Source organism: Podarcis tiliguerta (genome assembly GCF_965153285.1).
Source record: "Podarcis tiliguerta genome assembly, chromosome: 5".
Taxonomy (NCBI): domain Eukaryota; kingdom Metazoa; phylum Chordata; class Lepidosauria; order Squamata; family Lacertidae; genus Podarcis; species Podarcis tiliguerta.
In genome coordinates this window covers 20,875,924-20,895,640 of record NC_139538.1, presented here as the reverse complement: position 1 = coordinate 20,895,640, position 19,717 = coordinate 20,875,924, and the positions used below count along the sequence as shown (strand labels likewise).

The 19,717-nt window shown below is 42.4% G+C and overlaps 1 protein-coding gene across 4 annotated transcripts in view; it reads right to left on the bottom strand.

Annotated features, from left to right (window-relative positions):
* VEPH1 (ventricular zone expressed PH domain containing 1) overlaps window positions 1-19,717 on the bottom strand; it is a 124,229-nt gene that overhangs the window by 53,517 nt on the left and 50,995 nt on the right. For all 4 annotated transcript variants that reach the window (XR_014511861.1, XR_014511862.1, XM_083442756.1 and 1 more), the window contains 2 exons: window positions 15,073-15,239; window positions 9,760-9,969 (listed from right to left, as the gene is read on the bottom strand). Coding sequence is in view for 2 of the 4 variants with exons in the window: in XM_083442756.1 (XP_083298882.1) it covers window positions 9,760-9,969; window positions 15,073-15,239 (377 nt within the window). In the remaining 2 variants the exon portion in view is untranslated. The remainder of the gene's footprint in view (window positions 1-9,759; window positions 9,970-15,072; window positions 15,240-19,717) is intronic.

Below are 19,717 nucleotides of genomic sequence, written 5' to 3'. Positions count from 1 at the left end.
CCACATGGTGTGTTTTCCTCCTCCCAGGTACACCTTTCAGTTTGGTATTCCAGTGTCCTGTCCTCTTACCTTATCTCCCAAGGGAGGATACAGGTTCTCTGCCTTTCCCTCCACTTATGAGCACTTTCCTACAATCAGAAGAGGCTGCAGCACCAGAGAAAACAACAAACAACTTATTAAGGTGCTGAAGATTTTGTTCCAAACTCTCCCAACTCTCTCTCCTTACTCAGGAGGGAAGCAAACAGAGGGGAATGGCCCAGGGATGCTGACAATCAGCCCATGGACTGTCAGACATACCCAGTTAAAGGGCCTGCCTAAGATGTAGATGGAGCCAGACTCAGTCCTTGGCTAGGACTCAAGACTGGGAAATAATCATGACGGGACAGTAACCAAACAAAGTACTGTATTTACTGGATTAGAAATAGTATCCTGCATGACGTAAGCAGCTCAATGTCTTGGGACACAGATTCTGTACTCTGTACACAGAACTTACTTTGAGCAATGAGACAAAACCACTAACTATTCATCAGACGTGGGAACAAATGCATTTAAAAAATTACCCTACATCTTATTGCATCTACTTCCTGCAATGAACAGAAGCCATTGCGGAATAAAGAATAGTGTATATTGTTAGCGAAGGAATAATTTTATTAGATGGCTCATAAATATTGTTTTGATTTTCAAGGGCAGCATATTAATACTGTCTTATGAAGAGCCGCTCTCTCAATATATTGGTTTCAATCCAGAATGTCCTTGGCATGAATTAAGAGAATTATTAGCCAAGGTGGCTCCAATTTTCTGCTTCAACTGCAACCCAGCATCACATTCTATGCTGTTCCAGACAGTACCCCAAGCCCAGGAATAGTTTCTCAGGGAGCACAAAGAGCTATAGGTATGGATGGGACCATATTGAGCAAGTGTTGCTGTGCTTGTACTTCTCTGGATCTAAGCTACTGTTTGTGGTGACAGTGCAAAACTCCATTACAAATCATGAGAGACATTTCACATCACCACCAGGTCATTTTATGCTGGAGTATATGACTGGTGAGACACTGGGTATATGTTTTAAGTATCTTTCACAATGGGGCTTTTGGAAGTGACATGTGTAGCTTAAACTGGTGTCTGGGAGAAAAGTAGCTCAGCTGAGTGAAACTGAATGAAGTTCAAAAATCTCTGAACTACACCTGAAAATAGTTTCCCTAATTTCTGGGTGAAATAAAGGTAAATTGGGGGGGGGGGGGTTAGAAAAATAATAGTTCATCTTCCTGTACATTCCCTACCCACCATCCTTCTCCCCTTAGCTTTCACCCAGAAAGTTATAAAGCAGTTATAACCAAAAAGTTATATAAAAAATGATAAAGCTGAACATGGAGGTAACAATCCAAGGCTTATTAGCATATATGGAGACACTGCTGGTGCTAATGTCACATAGTCACTTAATCACTGTTGCAAAGCAATCAGAAGGAAGGAATGTGAGGCATTTCCTGTATCTTCCCTGCTAAAGAAATTCACTCTCTTCTGACTGGAGCAGCTTGCAGTGGAAAGTATTGGTACAGGAACAAGTAAAAGATGCCTTGTGGTGTAATGGAGCCAGTGTGGTGTAATGGTTGAGAGCGGTAGTCTTGTAATCTGGGGAACCGGGTTCGCGTCTCCGCTCCTCTACATGCAGCTGCTGGGTGACCTTGGGCTAGTCATGCTTCTCTGAAGTCTCTCAGCCCCACTCACCTCACAGAGTGTTTGTTGTGGGGGAGGAAGGGAAAAGGAGAATGTTAGCCGCTTTGAGACTCCTTAAAGGGAGTGAAAGGCGGGATATCAAATCCAAACTCTTCTTCTTCTTCTTCTTCTTCTTCTTCTTCTTCTTCTTCTTCTTCTTCTTCTTCTTCCTTGTGTCTGAACAGCTCCATGGCTGACGACACAAATTAAACAGGGTAAGTCTTTTCAGTTGTAGAAATACAATTATGGGTGTGGTCTCTGATTTCATTTAGGACCCTAGACTTCAGCACAGCAGCTTGCAACTTTCTGAAATCTGAAGGGTCCCCCCCCCCCAATGATGAGCTTGAACTGAAAACCAGAATTGTCATTAGTTTCAACTCAGAGTAAAAGAGCAGGTTTTCCTAGGGAAACAACAGGGGCAGAGGGAACCATGCTTGGGCATGGACCGGGAAAGTACAGACCTGTGCCTAAAAAGCATGGTGCAAAATGCACGTGTGGATGAATCCTTTAACTAGTTCTTTTTAAGAATTTTTTTTTCTAAGCTCAAACCCATACAGACTTTCAATCCGTTAGTGAACTAAGCACTGCAATGGCACCACCAAACCTTCATTCTACAGGTACAAGTTGTAGTCCAACAACATAAGGAGAGTCATAGATTCTCTATTCCGGCTCTAGAGGGTAGATATATAGCTTGGTTCTCAAACGCTTTGGTTCTCAAACTCCGGTTATTGAATGATATTTGGAAGCCAAACGTCTGATGCTGCTGTCGGCTATTGTTTCCGGGTTCTTCACCAATCAGAAGCTGCGCCTTGGTTTTCGAACATTTTGGAAGTCAAACAGACTTCTGGAACTGATTAAGTTTGGTGCTTTTATTTTTGCTATTTATTTTGCGTTTTTGTTTTTGAAGCTTTTTTGATTAATATTTGTGACTGTGTTTAACCCAGTTCTGCTACTCATTGATTGATTGTATGACCACGGAAGTGGATAAAAGCCCCCCATCCAAACAATGACTATCATCAGTGCAGGGAAGGGAAAAAATAAATTTTCATTTTTATCATCTACAATACTGTCTTATTTTTTTTATAGTACAGTACGTTGATAATTGCTTTCATTTTATGGATCAATGGTCTCGTTAGATAGTAAAATTCATGTTAAATTGCTGATTTAGGAGTTGTTTTTAAAAACCTGGAACAGATTAATCCGTTTTGCATTACTTTCTATGGGAAAGCACGCCTTGGTTTTGGAACGCTTTGGCTTTGGAACGGACTTCCAGAACAGATTAAGTTTGAGAACCAAGGTACCACTGTACATTCTTTGTAGAACAAGAAAAAGGCAACTAATGTCGTAACATAGAAAAAAAACATGTAAACATATATTGATAGCTATCACATTTCCAGTTTTTCAGGAGCTTAAGGTATGCAGACAACATCAACTTCTGTTAAGTAGTTCAAAAACAGTGAAAATGAATTTGGGAAGCAATGTGCTGCAGACAAAGCAAGCACAGTCCCCAGAGCAAATACTTAAAGTTGTGAGGCTGTGTATGCCTAGTGCCCAGGTCATCCAAGCTGTTTCTGACCACATTCCACACAGCCTTTGAAGTGTACAAAGAGAGAGAGAGAGAGTCACTTAGCCCTATATATCCTCCCAATATGTCTGAGACGAAGTGTAATAGACTTCCAAACTCACCCTTTTTGTCTCATATCATGCCAGGGGAATCTATATCCTCTTTACTGAGAAAACTGCGATGGGCTGTACTGATACCCTCTCCTTAAGAATACCAATTAGAATATTAATTAGCCAGGGCAAAAGTTAAAAACAAATGATAAATTACAGTAGTTTATAAAGGAAATTTAAATGGGATATGTAAACAGGATACATAGCTATCTCAAGTAAATGCTTTAAGAGAAGACCACACAGGCTATTCAAGGAAACAGGAAAGCAGATATAAAGTTAACACTCAATTGGCACACTAAAATAGGACTTCGGGTTCACTTGGAAATCTGCAATTGGTTCCAAGCAACATTTTTAGAAATACTGAAGACATGGAATTGTTGGAGCTTCTAAAACAGTTCACGTGCTGGGGGAGGGAAGGGAAGGAAATCAGCCACACACACCCAACACATTATAGGATAAATTTTCTTTTTCTTTAAACAAGATTAGATGAGAAATGGCCATTGTTATAAGACCAGGGGCCCTGTAGGTTTTCAGCGATACAGAAAAAACCACATTCCTAGCATTCCCCCAATTAAACTGGAGTAGAGACTAAACTAGGAAAATAGAATCACATTCCAGCCCTTGAGGGAAGTGAATTGTGAAAGTCTCCAGGCACAATCAAACATGGAGCTAAGGACGCTTAAGCCCATTGATTTCCATGTCCCTAGGCACACTTAACTATGTGTTGGATCGTGGCCTCGCAGTTTAAATGGCAAACTCATAGAAAGACGCCTCCATCAAAAGCTGTGTCACAAGGACACATTTTCTTCATTAAGTTTCTTATTTTTTATGTGCTCCTATTACACTGGTTATCTCTTGCTGTACCAGAGACAATGCTTAATACAACGCGCAATAACTTGATAAAGTGACACTGAATTACTCGAGGGTCTCCCTTGGTTCAGCCATCAGAAGTGGGCCTTCAAGTCTGAAGGCAGGTCATTTATCAGGGAGCTTACAATCTGTCTTCTAGTCTTGCCAATGGCTACATTCTCATAAAGTAAGATTTATTACTTGAAGGTGCTGTCAGCAAGCCACCCCATGACAATCTGCAGAACAAAGTATCACAGTCCATTCTACAGGATACCCAGGAAATATTATGGGGTGAAGCAAGATAGGTATAAAGAGAAACAATATTGTCCCACAATACTTCTAGGTCAAAATCGCAATAATAATAATAAAAGGTCATGTTTCAAAGGTATCAGATCATAAAACAAGAAGAGAAGAGTCAGCGGAGAAAGAAGTAGGGAATTCTAGTCACAATCTTTTTGCAGTTAATTTCATAGGAAATATTTAAAAAATAAATTCTGGGCTCTCCACTACCATTCTTAAAAGCAGTGCCTCTTGAAGGTTGAGGTGCTTCATAAAAAATAATAAACCTTACAAATTTTTCATGAAGCTGCACGTTTGTTTCATGCTATATTATTATTATTACCAGGGCTTTTTTTTACCCAGAACTCAGTTCCAGCACCTCTCAGCCATTGCCATTGCAAGAGAACAAGAAAGGCATTCATGGTGAGTTCCGGTACCATGAAAAAACTGCACACATCATGGTTTGTAGCTGTTGATAGCCTTCTCCTCCAGGAATTTGTCTAATCTTCTTTTAAAGCCATCAAAGTTGGCAGCCATCTCTGCCTCCTGTGGGAAGCGAGTTCCATAGCTATGTGCTGCATGAAGATTTTTCTTTAAAAATCTGTCCTGAGCCTTGCAACATGCAGTCTTCCGTAGATTGTGGTTTGCCTTACCAATGTATAAGTTATGGGCCCAGGTAATCATCATGGGAGGTAGGGGGTAACCAACTGGGAAATCTGTAGTCTCACTGTTGAGGTTCAGGGAAAGCTGGTGGTCAACAGACTAGCACAATAGCTGGATATACCTGATGTTGGACATCTCCCAGGCCCATTTCAATCCCTCCGTGGCAGCTGTTAGGGGCTCTGCTCATACAGTCATACCGCGTGTTGCATCCTCTTTATGTTGTGTCTTTTTGCGTTACGTCCCACGGCAACCTGGAAGTACTGGAATGGGTTACTTCCAGGTTTCGCCGCTCACGCACACGCAGAAGCGCTAAATAGCGCATGTGCAAAAGACCAAATCATGCTGTGCACCTCCATCATTCTGCCCGGACACTGAGGTCCAGCTCCGAGGGCCTTCTGGCGGTTCCCTCACTGCAAGAGGCCAAGTTACAGGGAACCAGGCAGAGGGCCTTCTTGGTAGTGGCGCCCGCCCTGTGGAACGCCCTCCCATCAGATGTCAAAGCGATAAACAACTACCTGACATTCAGAAGACATCTGAAGGCAGCCCTGTTCAGGGAAGTTTTTAATATGTGACATTTTAGTGTATTTTTCATCTTTGTTGGAAGCCGCCCAGAGTGGCTGGGGAAACCCAGCCAGATGGGCGGGGTACAAATAATAAATTATGATGATGATGATGATGATGATGATGATGATGATGCATATGCAGCGCTTCGAGTTGTGGGCATTTCATGTTATGGATGGGCCTCTGGAACGGATCCCGTCCGTAACACAAGGTACCAGCTTAGAATTTAAGCAGTGTTTTAGAACTATTACGGTAATTAGGATGGGAAGACATGCTTTCCCTCTACAACTAATTAATCTCCCCTCCAATGACTTTTTGAGCATCAAAGGGGCCAGAGCACTTAAATGCTTATAGCACCCTGAAGTGTGTGTGTGTGTGTGTGTGTGTGGCTTTGTGTTGAAAGATATTCATCACTATTAGGGGCTCAAGCAAGTTAGTTTCCACTCCTCAATTTTCCTTCCTTCCCTCCCTCATATGATGTGCAACTTCTCTCTACATTTTGTGCAACTTAAAGGGCAGTAGTCATGCGCAGGGCTATTATTTAATTTACAACCCTTTTTCCTGCCTGGCACAGGGCCACACCTGCTTTACTACTAGAGGAAATGATTGGATTTTCATTTATTTCTAGAAATTTGAATGTACTGTATAACTTCCTACCAAAATACTTAATATGTCCTGTGGTTCTCAAAATTCACTCATTGGGTTCTGGTACACACAGATGTACGCACCAGGCACACAGATCTCATGGGTAGATTGTTTATTCCAGTGGTTTTGGGTGTAAGTACAATCTCAGAGCTAAAAGAAAACACTGCCTTTAGTTTCATCCATAAAACAAGAAAAACTGTTGTGTTGCGGGGGTGGGGGAAGAGCTCAGACCTATTAATTTATGGTAGCTGGCAAGGGACATCAGCAAAAATTGGGGAAAGGTTTGTTTCATGATGTTACAGACAAAGCCAGTTTCTTGTGTGAGTTGCCATCATTTCTAGTGATTTGGGGCCGGGTGGATAGGTAAGAAATCAGTGAAACTAATGCTAAGAAGATCTGGAAAGTTCAGAACACAGAATAAACTATTCTGGTTGCTGTAATGTAGGCACTGTTTTTATGTTTCTTAAAATGTTTATCTTTACTACATTCCAGTCATTTTCTGGCTATAATCAAGCGTAGTCACAGAGCTACAAATCAGTCGTTTATCCAAGGCTATTGTAATGCCACAGTATGAAGCTTTCAGCTCAACAGACTCTTTAACTGCTGTGAGGCACACTGTGCACTGAGGCTGCAATTGGAGCCACACTTACCTGGGAGTACGTCCCACTGAATTCGACTGGACTTACTCCTGAGTGGACATTGTTAGGACTGCACTGTAATATATCTAGCCACAGGAATCATTCAAAAAAATCTCATTAAAAGCATGGTGTATCATAACGTCTATGAGATAGGTGTAACATCTTCAGAGCAAATAAGACCACATGTCATGAGAAAGCCTTCGTAATTTCAGAAAATTAATACCAGAATGTTATTTGTTTAAAACTTCCAGTTACCCACAAGACCCTGCACAATTCACCAAAGGACAGTTCTTCCTTCTTAAGTACAATGAAGGTTTGTGGTATAAATACTACAAAGTATTTAATATGCAGTTCATTCTTTCCCTTCTCAAGGGCTCAGGCTTAGAGTGTACTTCTAACATACAATGCATTGATAACAGTTTATTCAGAAATTAATATACTATACCACATTTGTACTTTTCCTGGCTAGACTACCCACATGTCTTATTTTGCTGTATGTGAATAGTACTAGTTCCTTAAGCATTTAAACAGCAGTTACTTGTACTGGAAGTCCCCCCCCCCAAGCCCAATAATATTGATATTCAGCAGCCTTTTATATTAATTGATATACCAGAAATACACCTTTGTGGATTCTTCTGAGTCTGGGACTGAACTAGCACTGCATGAGAGGTTGGGCCGTGTTTCTGGCTCATGCTGAGCCTGGTCAGAAGCCTGCAGAACCTGAGCCAAGACAGTGGTACCTCGGGTTACCTACGCTTCAGGTTACATACGCTTCAGGTTACAGACTCCGCTAACCTAGAAATAGTACCTCGGGTTAAGAACTTTGCTTCAGGATGAGACAGAAATCGTGCTCCGGCAGTGAGGCGGCAGCAGGAGGCCCCATTAGCTAAAGTGGTGCTTCAGGTGAAGAACAGTTTCAGGTTAAGAACGGACCTCCAAAACGAATTAAGTACTTAACCCGAGGTACCACTGTAGTGTTAGGATATTTCCGTTCCACCTTAAAAGGGAGCAGGCTCTGTGAGTCACAGAGTCTGCGTATTTCCTATTCACAGGAAGTTTATGTTTTGTCTATTGCTTTCGTTTCTCTCTGTGTGCCTGAGACATCAACGCAGGCAGTCATGTTTTCTTTGTTCTGACCAACGCTGAATAAACTTGTAAATAATGCTCTCCTGCGTGCATCTTTCGCTGTGTGAATTCTGCTGATAAGAGCGTGCACCAGCTCTGGAATGTGGCAAGCTATTTCTGGAAGCTCGTGTCGCTAATTGAATGATACTGGGTGTCTACGGGAGGTCGATGGATCGCAACGGAGACGACGTGGGGTCATGATGGACTCTGTCTCCCTGGCAGTATCCCAACATGTAGATGTCTTTTGCGAGACCCAATTTGCGCTTGCACCTGCACAATTGTTTCCTATAGTCCCTACACAGATAGGCAGGATATAACCCAAAAATACAAGTGGGCTTAGAGTTGTTATCTGTCACACAAGTCCACTGGAAAAGTGCCATCAGCTATCAAACACTATACAGTATCAACAGAGGGATTTTATTTTGAATATCCAGAGAGGGATGCTTGCAACAGTCAGCTGTCTTAAGTGGAAGACAGAGTAGTGCTGGAGCAGATTAAATGGTCTAACAGCTAAACTGTAGGAACGGAAGGTATTTTTATACAGTCAGACATGACATGTGGTTAGAGGATAGATGCACACATTCACCATATAGATCCCCTGAGTGTGTTACATAAAACATTGTTTGTGGCTCAGACATGACCCGTGGAAGGAAAAGCACGGTATGGCAATAAGCATTCTACACTTCCCTTGGTGCAGGTCGGCTCTGGGTCAGAACTGCTTCCTGAAGTGCCTTGATTAGAATGCTCAAGAGAACAACACATGAATGTGCAACACAGCATTTTGCTGTCAGAGGGCAGAAGGTAAACTAATGTAATCTGCTCTGATACAGACTGTAAGGGGGGGGGGGGGACTCCCATAATATGATTTCTTATCCACAACAACAGTGAACTTCTCATATACTGATGTGGAATGGAAACATACTGTCAGGGGGCTGCCATTGGAAGGGGGGGGCAGAAGAATACAGGGAGCCTCCGATGTTGCTGAGAAGTAGCTCTTTTTCAGGCAGTGGAGAGAGCCACACCTCCAGCATAGCTGTCAACCTTCCCTTTTTTTTGTGGGAAATTCCCTTATTCCAGCGCCATTTCCCACTGCTATCCCGGATTGTTAGGTATCGCATAGACTGTCCCTGGGACAGGTGAGGCTGCTGATCCATTATTTTCGAGGCTGCTGATCCCTAATTTTCAAATCTGAAAGTTGACAGCTATGGCTTCCAATCAACTTTCACTGTGCAACCTGAATTCGCTGGTATGTGACTGAATTCCACCCCAAAATAGTTACTGAACAGAAACAGCCCATGACCCCAGAATTCTGTCTCAGGAGAAACTCATGAAAATGTATTCCACTGAGGTTTTTGGTCCACTGCGTTCCTCCAGAGAGGCTTTATTAAGTAGATCGCATCAAACTACCCCCCAGCCCATCATTAAGAAGGCCAGAGGACTATTCCTTAAAATATGTTCAAAGTAGACACTACTCAGTTTGCCTTTGCTCTCAGTTCCCATATTCTCCTGGTAGCTGGCGATAGATTTACCCTTAAGTTTTGACTGCTGGCCAGTAACACTATAGGTAATAAGCTTATGAAAATTTATTCCTGGCACATAACGGTTTCCATACCTCATCAACATGTCCAACCGCTCCATAGATCTTTGCAGTTTGTCCAATCAGACTTGGGAAACTCTCCCCAATCTCCTTCAGTATTGGAAGCAAGTTGGTCAATACTTCTGGTTCATAGTCCGATATTTCTATCAGTATATTTAGGATGAGGTCATTATGATGGGGATCTCTTAGGTGACCAGTGAGAGTAGGGATACATTCTTTGAGCACCTAAAAAGAAAGAGGCAGAAGGAAATAGAAATGTTAATTTTGCAAAAACCTTCTGCGTATTATTCTCTTTATAGAGAATTATCCAAGAAGTCATTGCAAGTTCAGCTCAGCACAAGGCATATGGAGTAGGCTGCTGCCTGAGGTTATACATTCATAGATGTAGCATTTCATAATTAAGGAAATCCTTTGGTGTGTTTAAAAGAAGAAGAAGAAAAACATAGAAAATTCTCAAGTTTCTCCCCTTAGACTAGTATGAAGTTTTATTGATTTAAAAGAAGTTGGAATTATCCGATGACACAGTAAATGAAGGAATAACAGAAAATCCCATGGTCCCCAAGGAATCCTTAAAAACCTAGGTCTGATGCCTAGAGCAAAGAATGAAATTAAGGAGCCAGACTCTGTGCTGGCTTAAATCAGTGTCAGTCCATATGCCGCAATGAAAGGACACAGATTCACAACGGCAAGGACTAAGAACCTTGGCAATATGAGAAATAAGCATCATACCACTGTAACAACTATCAAAACAGGACACAATTGCCTGGCTTGGACAATCATTTGAGGCTCCATAAATCATGGCATATGAATCTGGGAAAAGCATCAGCACCAGTCAAGCTGCCCTGCCTTCTCCCTTCCTCCTGTTGCACTCTGGGATCAACACAAAGAACCTGGCTTGGAATAAGATAGAGCTCTCTGTTATGTATTGCTCTGGACTGCTCATTAACCAATCAGGAAAAGACGTATAATGGAGGAAGGAGGAGAGTGCCCAGTACTTGCTCCTGTCTTAATAAACCGTATTATTTGAAGCCAAGAACGATAGTGCAAACCAGGCTATACTTGCAATAAAAGGGCAGCATCTGATGGCCCAAGAAATGTAATCAAAGTATGGAAAATTGGAATGCCTTGATGGAACTATTCTTGTGGGAATGTTCAGGGATGCAGGAGAGGATATATTGTTTGATTATAGCCTTTCCAACTTGTGTTAACAAGTTCACAATTTAGCAGAGTAACATCCCCCTTTTTAAATTCACAGCGGATGCGTTTGCTCAGGCTCGCTAAAGCCTCTATAATAACTGTTCTGGTATTTTCCCCTTATTCCCTCATAAAAGATAAGATACGACACAGTCTTCTATAAAAGTATAAAAAGAGTTTACTCAGATTCTGTTCACAATCAGAAGCCAGAAGGCAGACTTAGCTTAGAAAGGTAACATATACCTGGAAACTATCTCATAAGAAGACAGTCCCTCTGTCGTGTCTTGGGAAGCCACGAGAGCATCTTTGGCTAAGCAGATGTTGCTTCTTCGATGCATGTAGTCAAAGAGAGAGAGATGGCTGCCCTGCCCTGTGCTTTTGTCGTTACCTGCACAGGTGAGGCCACGCCCACCTCTAGTCTCATGCAGAGGAAGTCTGCCCCAGCCCAGAAGGAAACAGGAAGTTTACCTGCTGGCTGGACAAACATTCCTCCCCATGTATAAACATGTTCACTCTAGGAATGTTGTACTTGACTGCTCTTGTATTTCACATCCCACAATTCTTGTATGTATTAACATGGTTTTTTATGTAAGAGTTCTGCAAAATCAAAGGTCTGAACATCTTCCTTTTTTCTTAAAAGACCTTTGTTGCTAGATCCTGAAAGATAGTGGTATCTGTTTGATTCCATCCTCACAACAGCCCTGAGAAGTAGGCTAGGCTAAAATATGGTAAGGTGCCTAAAGTTCCAATTAGCTTCTGAATGAATCTAGACCTCCCTTGTCCAAGTCCAGCTCCTTATATGCTATACCATACAGCTGCTTCAAATTTTAAATTGCTTGATGTGGATTTTTGTTTTGTTTTTTTGAAATGTCAGATGACATTTTTACAGAGCAGATCCCAAAGAGTCCCCGTAGTGTCGCAAAGAGACATTAACAAGAGAATGGAGATTATGTTGAAAAGGTGTCACATGACCTAGATCCAAACAAAGGCTAAAATGGGCCTCATCAGGCTGGAAAGTCTCTTTTATAGGAGGAGTTATATTTCCTCTGCAACTATATATTTTGAGAAGGTCTGCTTGTACGTACTGAAAGGTGGATATTAAATTCCTGGCTGTTGCAAGTTTTTTTTTATTTTTACAAAGACTGCTGAAATTTATACTCTACAAACTAGGTATCCTTGAAGTTTGTTATAATGCCTACATCTCATAAACATCCTTGTGAACCATATCTGAAACATTCAATGTTTCTGTTGTGTGTGTTTTTTGCTTCTTCAAATTCGGGCAAATTTTCACTGTAATCTGGTTCTAAAAACTACTGAAGCCTTTTAAAAACACCTTTATCTTTGCAGATTGACCTACAATAAATGAGTAAGGAATTCTTAAAATATTAAGAAGCTTTAATCAGAAGATGGCTTGATTATGACAGGCATGCTTACTCCCTTATGCCCCTTTTCTCCTCAAATTGGAAGGCAACAAAGGCAATCTCGATCATTCTGATACTTTTACGCACATCCCATTAAATCTCTTCTGATCCACTGAAGGACCTAATTGGCTCAATTCTCCATTAACACTGATTGTGACAACATCACTCATCAGGCCAATAACATTTTGGAAACCTGTGACAGTTTATTTGGTAGAATTCATTGAACTTTTACCCAACTCTCTTCTGCAAATTCATTCTTGCTGCAATTCATCACCTTGCAAGAACTAAATGAATGGAAAGCCTTTATTTTTGTAGAATTATACAGTCTACCTCCGACTCAGTGCAGGATGCTGCAGATGGTCATTATAAAGATGCAATTAGTATTGTCGTAAACATATGTAAATATATGTGGTTGTTTGAGGTTATGCAAATGCATCTAAATTTAGTTAAACTTCTGCATAAATAAATATGTTATATATATACACACTCAGATTAATAAAGCAAAAAAGAGCTTTTACTGCTTCAATTTTTCAAGGGCTTATGCAGCTTCAAAGCAAGAAATGGCTTTATGGCCAACTCTGCCACCAGGGCAAGGATCCATTTATACCAGGGGTTAGCAAACTTTTCCAGCAGGGGGCCGGTCAACTGTCCCTCAGACCTTGTGGGGGGCCGGATTATATTTGGTGTGTAGGGGGAAATATGAATTTTAAATAAAAGCACACATTCTACTCATGTAAAAACATGCTGATTCCCAGACTGTCCACGGGCCAGATTTAGAAGGCGATTGGTCCGGATCCGACCCCTGGGCCTTAGTTTGCCTACCCATGATTTATACCCTTCTAAGTCAGGGCTGGGACGCGGGTGGCGCTGTGGGTTAAAGCCTCAGTGCCTAGGGCTTGCCGCTCAAAAGGTCGGCGGTTCGAATTCCCGCGGCGGGGTGCGCTCCCGTTGTTTGGTCCCAGCGCCCGCCAACCTAGCAGTTCGAAAGCACCTCCGGGGGCAAGTAGATAAATAGGGACCACTTACTAGTGGGAAGGTAAATGGCGTTTCCGTGTGCGACTCTGGCTCGCCAGAGCAGCAATGTCACGCTGGCCACGTGACCCGGAAGTGTCTCCGGACAGCGCTGGCCCCCGGCCTCTTGAGTGAGATGGGCGCACAACCCTAGAGTCTATCAAGACTGGCCCGTACGGGCAGGGGTACCTTTACCTTTAAGTCAGGGCTGGGAAACCTGTGGTGCTCCAGATGTTGTGGGACCCCGACTCCCATCAGCCCCAGCCAGCATGCTCAATGGTCAGGGATGGCTGGAACGGTAGTCCAGCAACATCTGCAGGGCTGTAAGTTCACGAACTCCTTTCTAAGGCCATCTGTTTACATTTGTGTGCATAGTCTCAGGTGCGCAAAATAAGTGTTACAGCTGGACAGTTAAGTACAAGCAGCAAACAGGCTGAGTAAATGCAGCATCACCTAATATTTACCACACCAGAGTGAAGTCCTGGAGAGAGGGAGGGTTTACGCCAGTGTGCAAATTCCAGCACTCGCAGTGTGAGGGCATAGTCACACGGTGTGTGCAGCAGGCTGCAATTCCACCAGAGAGAATGCATTTTCCTGCTTCCCCCTCTTTGTGCCTAATCTCTAAACTGTTTGCGCGTGTGGGTCCCCAGGCCACCCCTCAAATAACTTCACACATAACACGTAATTTAGTTTTGGTTTTTGGGCACTATTTTGGCCACAACTTTATTAAAATACAAAATCAGTGAGTGGTTGTTTAGACATTGGTTATGACTATCTGTCCCCCCACCTGGGACAGAACTGACATCCCGAGGTCCGATCGGTAGCCAGTAGAAGAGAAAGTCAAACTGGGGGGGTCATCTGAGCTAAGCGTCGGACCCACGCCGCTCTCCCCAGCAGCTCCCCGAAACCTTGCCGGCCCGGTCCTATGACAAGGATTCCCATGACAGGGATTGGGCGGCCCTGGTCCCATGACAGGGATTGGATGAAATCATGGCAAGCCCCAGGATTCCTTTAACGGAATTCCCTTCAGCGCAATAGGAGGGGCAGGCACCGCCTGTTCAGACCCCTCCACCACCAGCATATTATAACCAATGCCTAACCGCAACCTTACAAGTTGTGACGAATTGCTGAGTAGTAGGCAAAAACCAAATGGCACAGCCAATCACCAAATGGCAAAATTCCTACTAGGCCCCTGCGCCAAGGCAGATGACCCCATGACAGGCAAAGCAAGGTCAACCGGAAAAGAGGGCGGGTGGGCGGGTGATCCGATGCACTCTGCAAAGAGAAAGAGAAACCAGAGTGCACCAATATTTAAAGACTATGGTCCCACCCACCCAATTTGCAACATACAATTTGCCCCAGCAACCCGGTTATCCAATCACAAATGCCAGGCAATAACTATTAACCAGCCTGGCAACAAGAGGACTGGCCCAGTGGCCCACACCGCAACACGTGCTCTCATTTATTGGAGAACATGCTTTGTGAACTCAGCAAGGTCTAAATGAAAGTTTAGGGTTCAAGGGGCACTACTTGCAAGGAAATACATTGGACGGGCAAACACAATATTTGTGCCTGCTTCTCTGGAGGAGGTCCTAATAACATGGGAAACTTGATTGTGCTGAAAAGGTATTTAAATTACAGACTCCCTTGAATGAACAGCCACCTGCACTAAGGTGGAAAAATATGAATTAATAAGTGTTACCTCTGGTTGTTTTTTCTTTGCAACTATAAGCAAAAGCCGTAAAAGGTGCTGCTGTTCAGGCTGCTCCAGATGAGACATCAGCGATACCAGATCCTTCAGGTGGCTGTTGATTGGCTGCGATTGCTTTTCATACAAGCAGGGTAATACGCGTAGCAACATTGCGTTCCCTGTCGAGAAAACGAGAATGGAAGAATAAGAGAGAGCCAGCATGGTCTATCTTGCCAGCAAGTCTCTCCCTTCATAACATCTCTCAAAGCGAAGAGATAAAGTAATAATGGAATTGGCATTTTATTACCCATGATTTCTGGGGAGGAGATTTGTGAAAACTGGTGTTTGTGTCGAAACATATGGCACAACAAAAGGAAAATACATATTGCATCAAGAAATCAAAACATTATCTAATGTGGAATGCGGCTAAGCGAGGCAACATGGCCTTGTGCATAAAGCAAGCTGCTTAGATTTTCAAAAAAATGTATCGATATTTAATTGAGCACTAAACCACTGCAAAGGTTACTGCTAAACAAGCATGAAAAGTAAGACAAGCCAATGCATTTTAGCTACCCCCTCCCCATTTGTTGGATTCTTTTTTTTTTTTTAAGAAAACCAAATTAAAAGGAGGTCTGGAAACAATATATGGTTTTTAAAAGTATAAAATTAGCAAAAAGGTAAACTGAAATACAACCAGTTAGGATGCAATTTCTGGGGACTAGTGAGTTGCTCAAGCATGGAAAATGAAAGAGAACAACCAGGACAGAAAAAAATATATTCTCACACACAGTTTTGAAGAGTGTGTTTGAAGATGTGCGTGCACAATTTAATTTGAAGCCAGGCTTCACAGAGAAATCTATAACATGAAACATTGTACAAGCTGGGCCTGGAGTGATTGAAGTTCCATGCTGACAGCATATGGGAAACATCTGCCTATCACTATATTACATGGTTTCACTCTCTAAATCTTCTAAACATACTGAAAGCCCCTATGGATTCACTTTCCAGCAAAAAAAATGTGTATGCCGATCTCCTATGCTTTCTTTCATTTAAATTTGCTCACTCTCTTAATGTGGAAGACAACCAGGTCACTCATCAGTTGCATGATAGCAGAGTTTCAGACTGTTTAGTAGAAACATCAGCTGTTAGGACATTCCTTCACCCTGTAATTACCAACATCTGGAATGCCATATGTATAGTTCGACATCTCCAACAATTAAATCGCAACTGTCCTAAAAGTCTATACTGTAAGGCAGGACCAAATCAGAGTTAGCTTTATGGATGAAGGAGAAATTTATTTGGTTTGCATTTTAAAACAAACTGACCTAATTCACTGCTCCCAAATTTACATGCGTATTGAAGCTATCGGTTGGACTGAACACTTTTCCAAAGTTTGTAAAGCAGTTTTGGTTCAAAAAAACAACACACCCAAATGTGTGTTTTAAGGGAGAAATGTGTATTTGAGGGGGAAATGCAGTGAGAAGAATACGTAACTTTGTATTTCAGGGAAAGAACACATGTAAAATGTACATAATTTAAATGGAAAATCTTCAAATGTTTTTTTGGAAACATCTAAAGAACTGACATGGAATCAGATCCTGACTATCCCTCCTTCAATGAAATGTTTGTGCCTGCCTCAGTCCTAATGCTATTAGTTGAAAACCTTTTCAACTAAGGTGCTATTGCAAGAGATGCCTAAAGTGCCTTTTCAATGTTTTGCATTGCTTAGATGTTAATGTCAAATGCTGGTAGCATGTCTTCTCCATCAGCTGTTTTTCTGGAATATGGCCTGGGACACACGGGGAACAGGTCAAGAAGCCTGCTTTGGGTTTTGAATGAAACCCCTGCTTCACTGAGGCTGCAATCCTATACCCACTTATTTGGGTGTAAGCCTCACCAAACTCAACGGGACTTCTGAGTAAGCATGCAAAGAATTGCACCATGAGGCTCTGTGCCTGGGACCCATGGCAGACACTTCAATTTCTCATTAAACAGATACTAAACCACAATATCTCAATGGGGAATGATGTGTTCTTCAAGCCTGCCACTGGTAATGGCAAGCTGCAGCGCCTTCCTAAAAATAAGTTTAAATAACAGCAGCACCCCAGCAGGCAGTTACAAGTGGCAGATTTGTCCCTCATCATGTGTCTTGTTCTTATCTTAAGCAGCTTTTTGTGCATGAAACACAGCGACATACGTTGCTGGCATAAGTTTAGAATCATAGGGTAGAATTCAATGTAGTGCTAAGGCAACCAATGTGGTGCTAATGCAGGGATTTCTGCTTGCATAACAAAATATTTCCCCTCTCTTCTCCCTCTCTTAAATCTATTCTAGGGGCTCCCTCAACCCTCTGGAGCAGATTTTGGGAGGGCAAGGAGACGTGCAGGGGGAAGAGAAGGGAAAAAGTCTATTTGCACAAGCAGAAATCCTGCACTGATGGGGTGCATTAGCAGAGTACCGCCCCCCCTCCCCACTTTTTCTAGCCCTATTAGCAAAGGGACATGGATTCCACGGGACAGATTCAACTAAACCAGGCATGTCCAAAGTCTGTTTCGGGGTGAAAAATAAAAAAAAAAGCTGAACAACTTCAATCCTAAAAGAAGCTCAACAACTCACACATGTTCACTTCATCAAATCTGGTTCTCTTTGAAAAATGTTTGGGCATCCCTGAAACAGTTGCACCAGCAGGAGCCAGCATATCAAGTCCCACTAGCACAATGCCCCCCCCAGCTTCTCTCCCATATTAGCTCTTGGGGGTCATGAAGCTCTTGGAGGAGGCAGAAGATCATTTCATCTGACAACCAGAAATGCTTGCACTGACAGACCAATCATAATAGCATAATGGTGAATTACACCCTATGTTCATTTTGGGGTCAATGGTGACCAGCAACTCAAGAATGTGTTTCTTCAAGATGGTATCTGTTCCTAAGAACCTAACACAGCTCATTCACCAGATGATTAGAATTAAATATAACACATTGAGAAGGGTATCTAAGTAGTACCTCCACATTCAGAGGCAGTTGTTGTTGTCATTGTTGTTTTCATTCATTTACTGATTTATTTTTTAAAAAAGAAAAATCTCAAAGCGGTTAACAACCTACATTAAAGCATCAAATAAAACAATCCAGAGTAAAACATTAATGAAGAAAGTAAAATATAAAGTATACATTCAAACCAACACAATTAACAGGAAACTAAAGTATTACCTCTTGCCAACAAAGGTCCGTATAGTAAAAGCTATGGTTTTCCCAGTAGTGATGTATGGAAGTGAGAGCTGGACCATAAAAAAGGCTGATCGCCGAAGAATTGACGCTTTTGAATTATGGTGCTGGAGGAGACTCTTGAGAGTCCCATGGACTGCAAGAAGATCAAACGCATCCATTCTTAAGGAAATCAGCCCTGAGTGCTCACTGGAAGGACAGATCGTGAAGCTGAGGCTCCAATACTTTGGCCACCTCATGAGAAGAGAAGACTCACTGGAAAAGACCCTGATGTTGGGAAAGATGGAGGGCACAAGGAGAAGAGGACGACAGAGGACGAGATGGTTAGACAGTGTTCTCGAAGCTACAAACATGAATCTGACCAAACTGCGGGTGGTAGTGGAAGACAGAAGTGCCTGGCGTGCTCTGGTCCATGGGGTCACGAAGAGTCGGACACGACTGAACGACTAAACAACAACAACAACAAAGTACTACCTTAAAGATTTCAAAACTAAACATTACAAAGGTCAACTATGGAATGCATATTTAATGCAGCAAAGTTAACCAAATTATCTTAAACATTTAAAAAGAACATGTTACTAAAGGAAATCAAATATGAAATGCACATTTAAAACAACATAGTTAGCAAGAGAATAATACACTGTCATAAGTGTAGAACATATTTGCTGCTGTTGCTGCCAATCCTGCCAATACCAGTTCATGGTGGTATTACCTCTGAGCTGTGGAAGCTCAGGTTTGATGACCTGGGTCTCCACTAAGAGAAAACAAAGATGATATCTGGCCTCTTCAACAGCCTTGGCTTGTGTAGTTGGAGTCAATCAGGGCCACACCCTCCATGGCCAAGAAGGAAAAGGCCAGAAAAGCAGGGAGCAGATCTCCCAGAACTCACAGCCAAGATAGCCATGAATGCCAGTTGTCAGGTGCCAAATAGTGGAGGAAGGAGATTGCCTTCATGCTTTGCTTGCTAGATTCCTGGAAAACTCTAGCTGGTGGCCACCATTAGAAACAGGATGCTGGACCAGACTTTGGTGTGTTTCAACCGGGCTTTTTCTTATGTTCCTAACTATGATTCAAATGCCTGCTTTAGATATTTCGCGTACACCCTACATCAATCATCTGTTACAAACAAAATTGTGCACACTGCATCATTCTGAAGAAACTTGCACTGCATGACGAGTAACTTCTCACCCTTGTCCTCTTCCACTTTGGATCCATGCCCCCATGGGGAAACGAACAGCATCATCAGTCTTTTAAGTCTAGGAATGTCTGAGTCAGCAGCAGATCAGGAAGGATTTCCTCATAGGCCTGATGGCTATCGCACAACTTTTTTCCGCTTCACAGCAAGTCAGTCACTATTGCCAACGCAGTGACTGGACCAGATGAAGGATGCCTCCCATTAAGTAAGCTCCCAGTGAGAACCAACACTCCTACTGGGT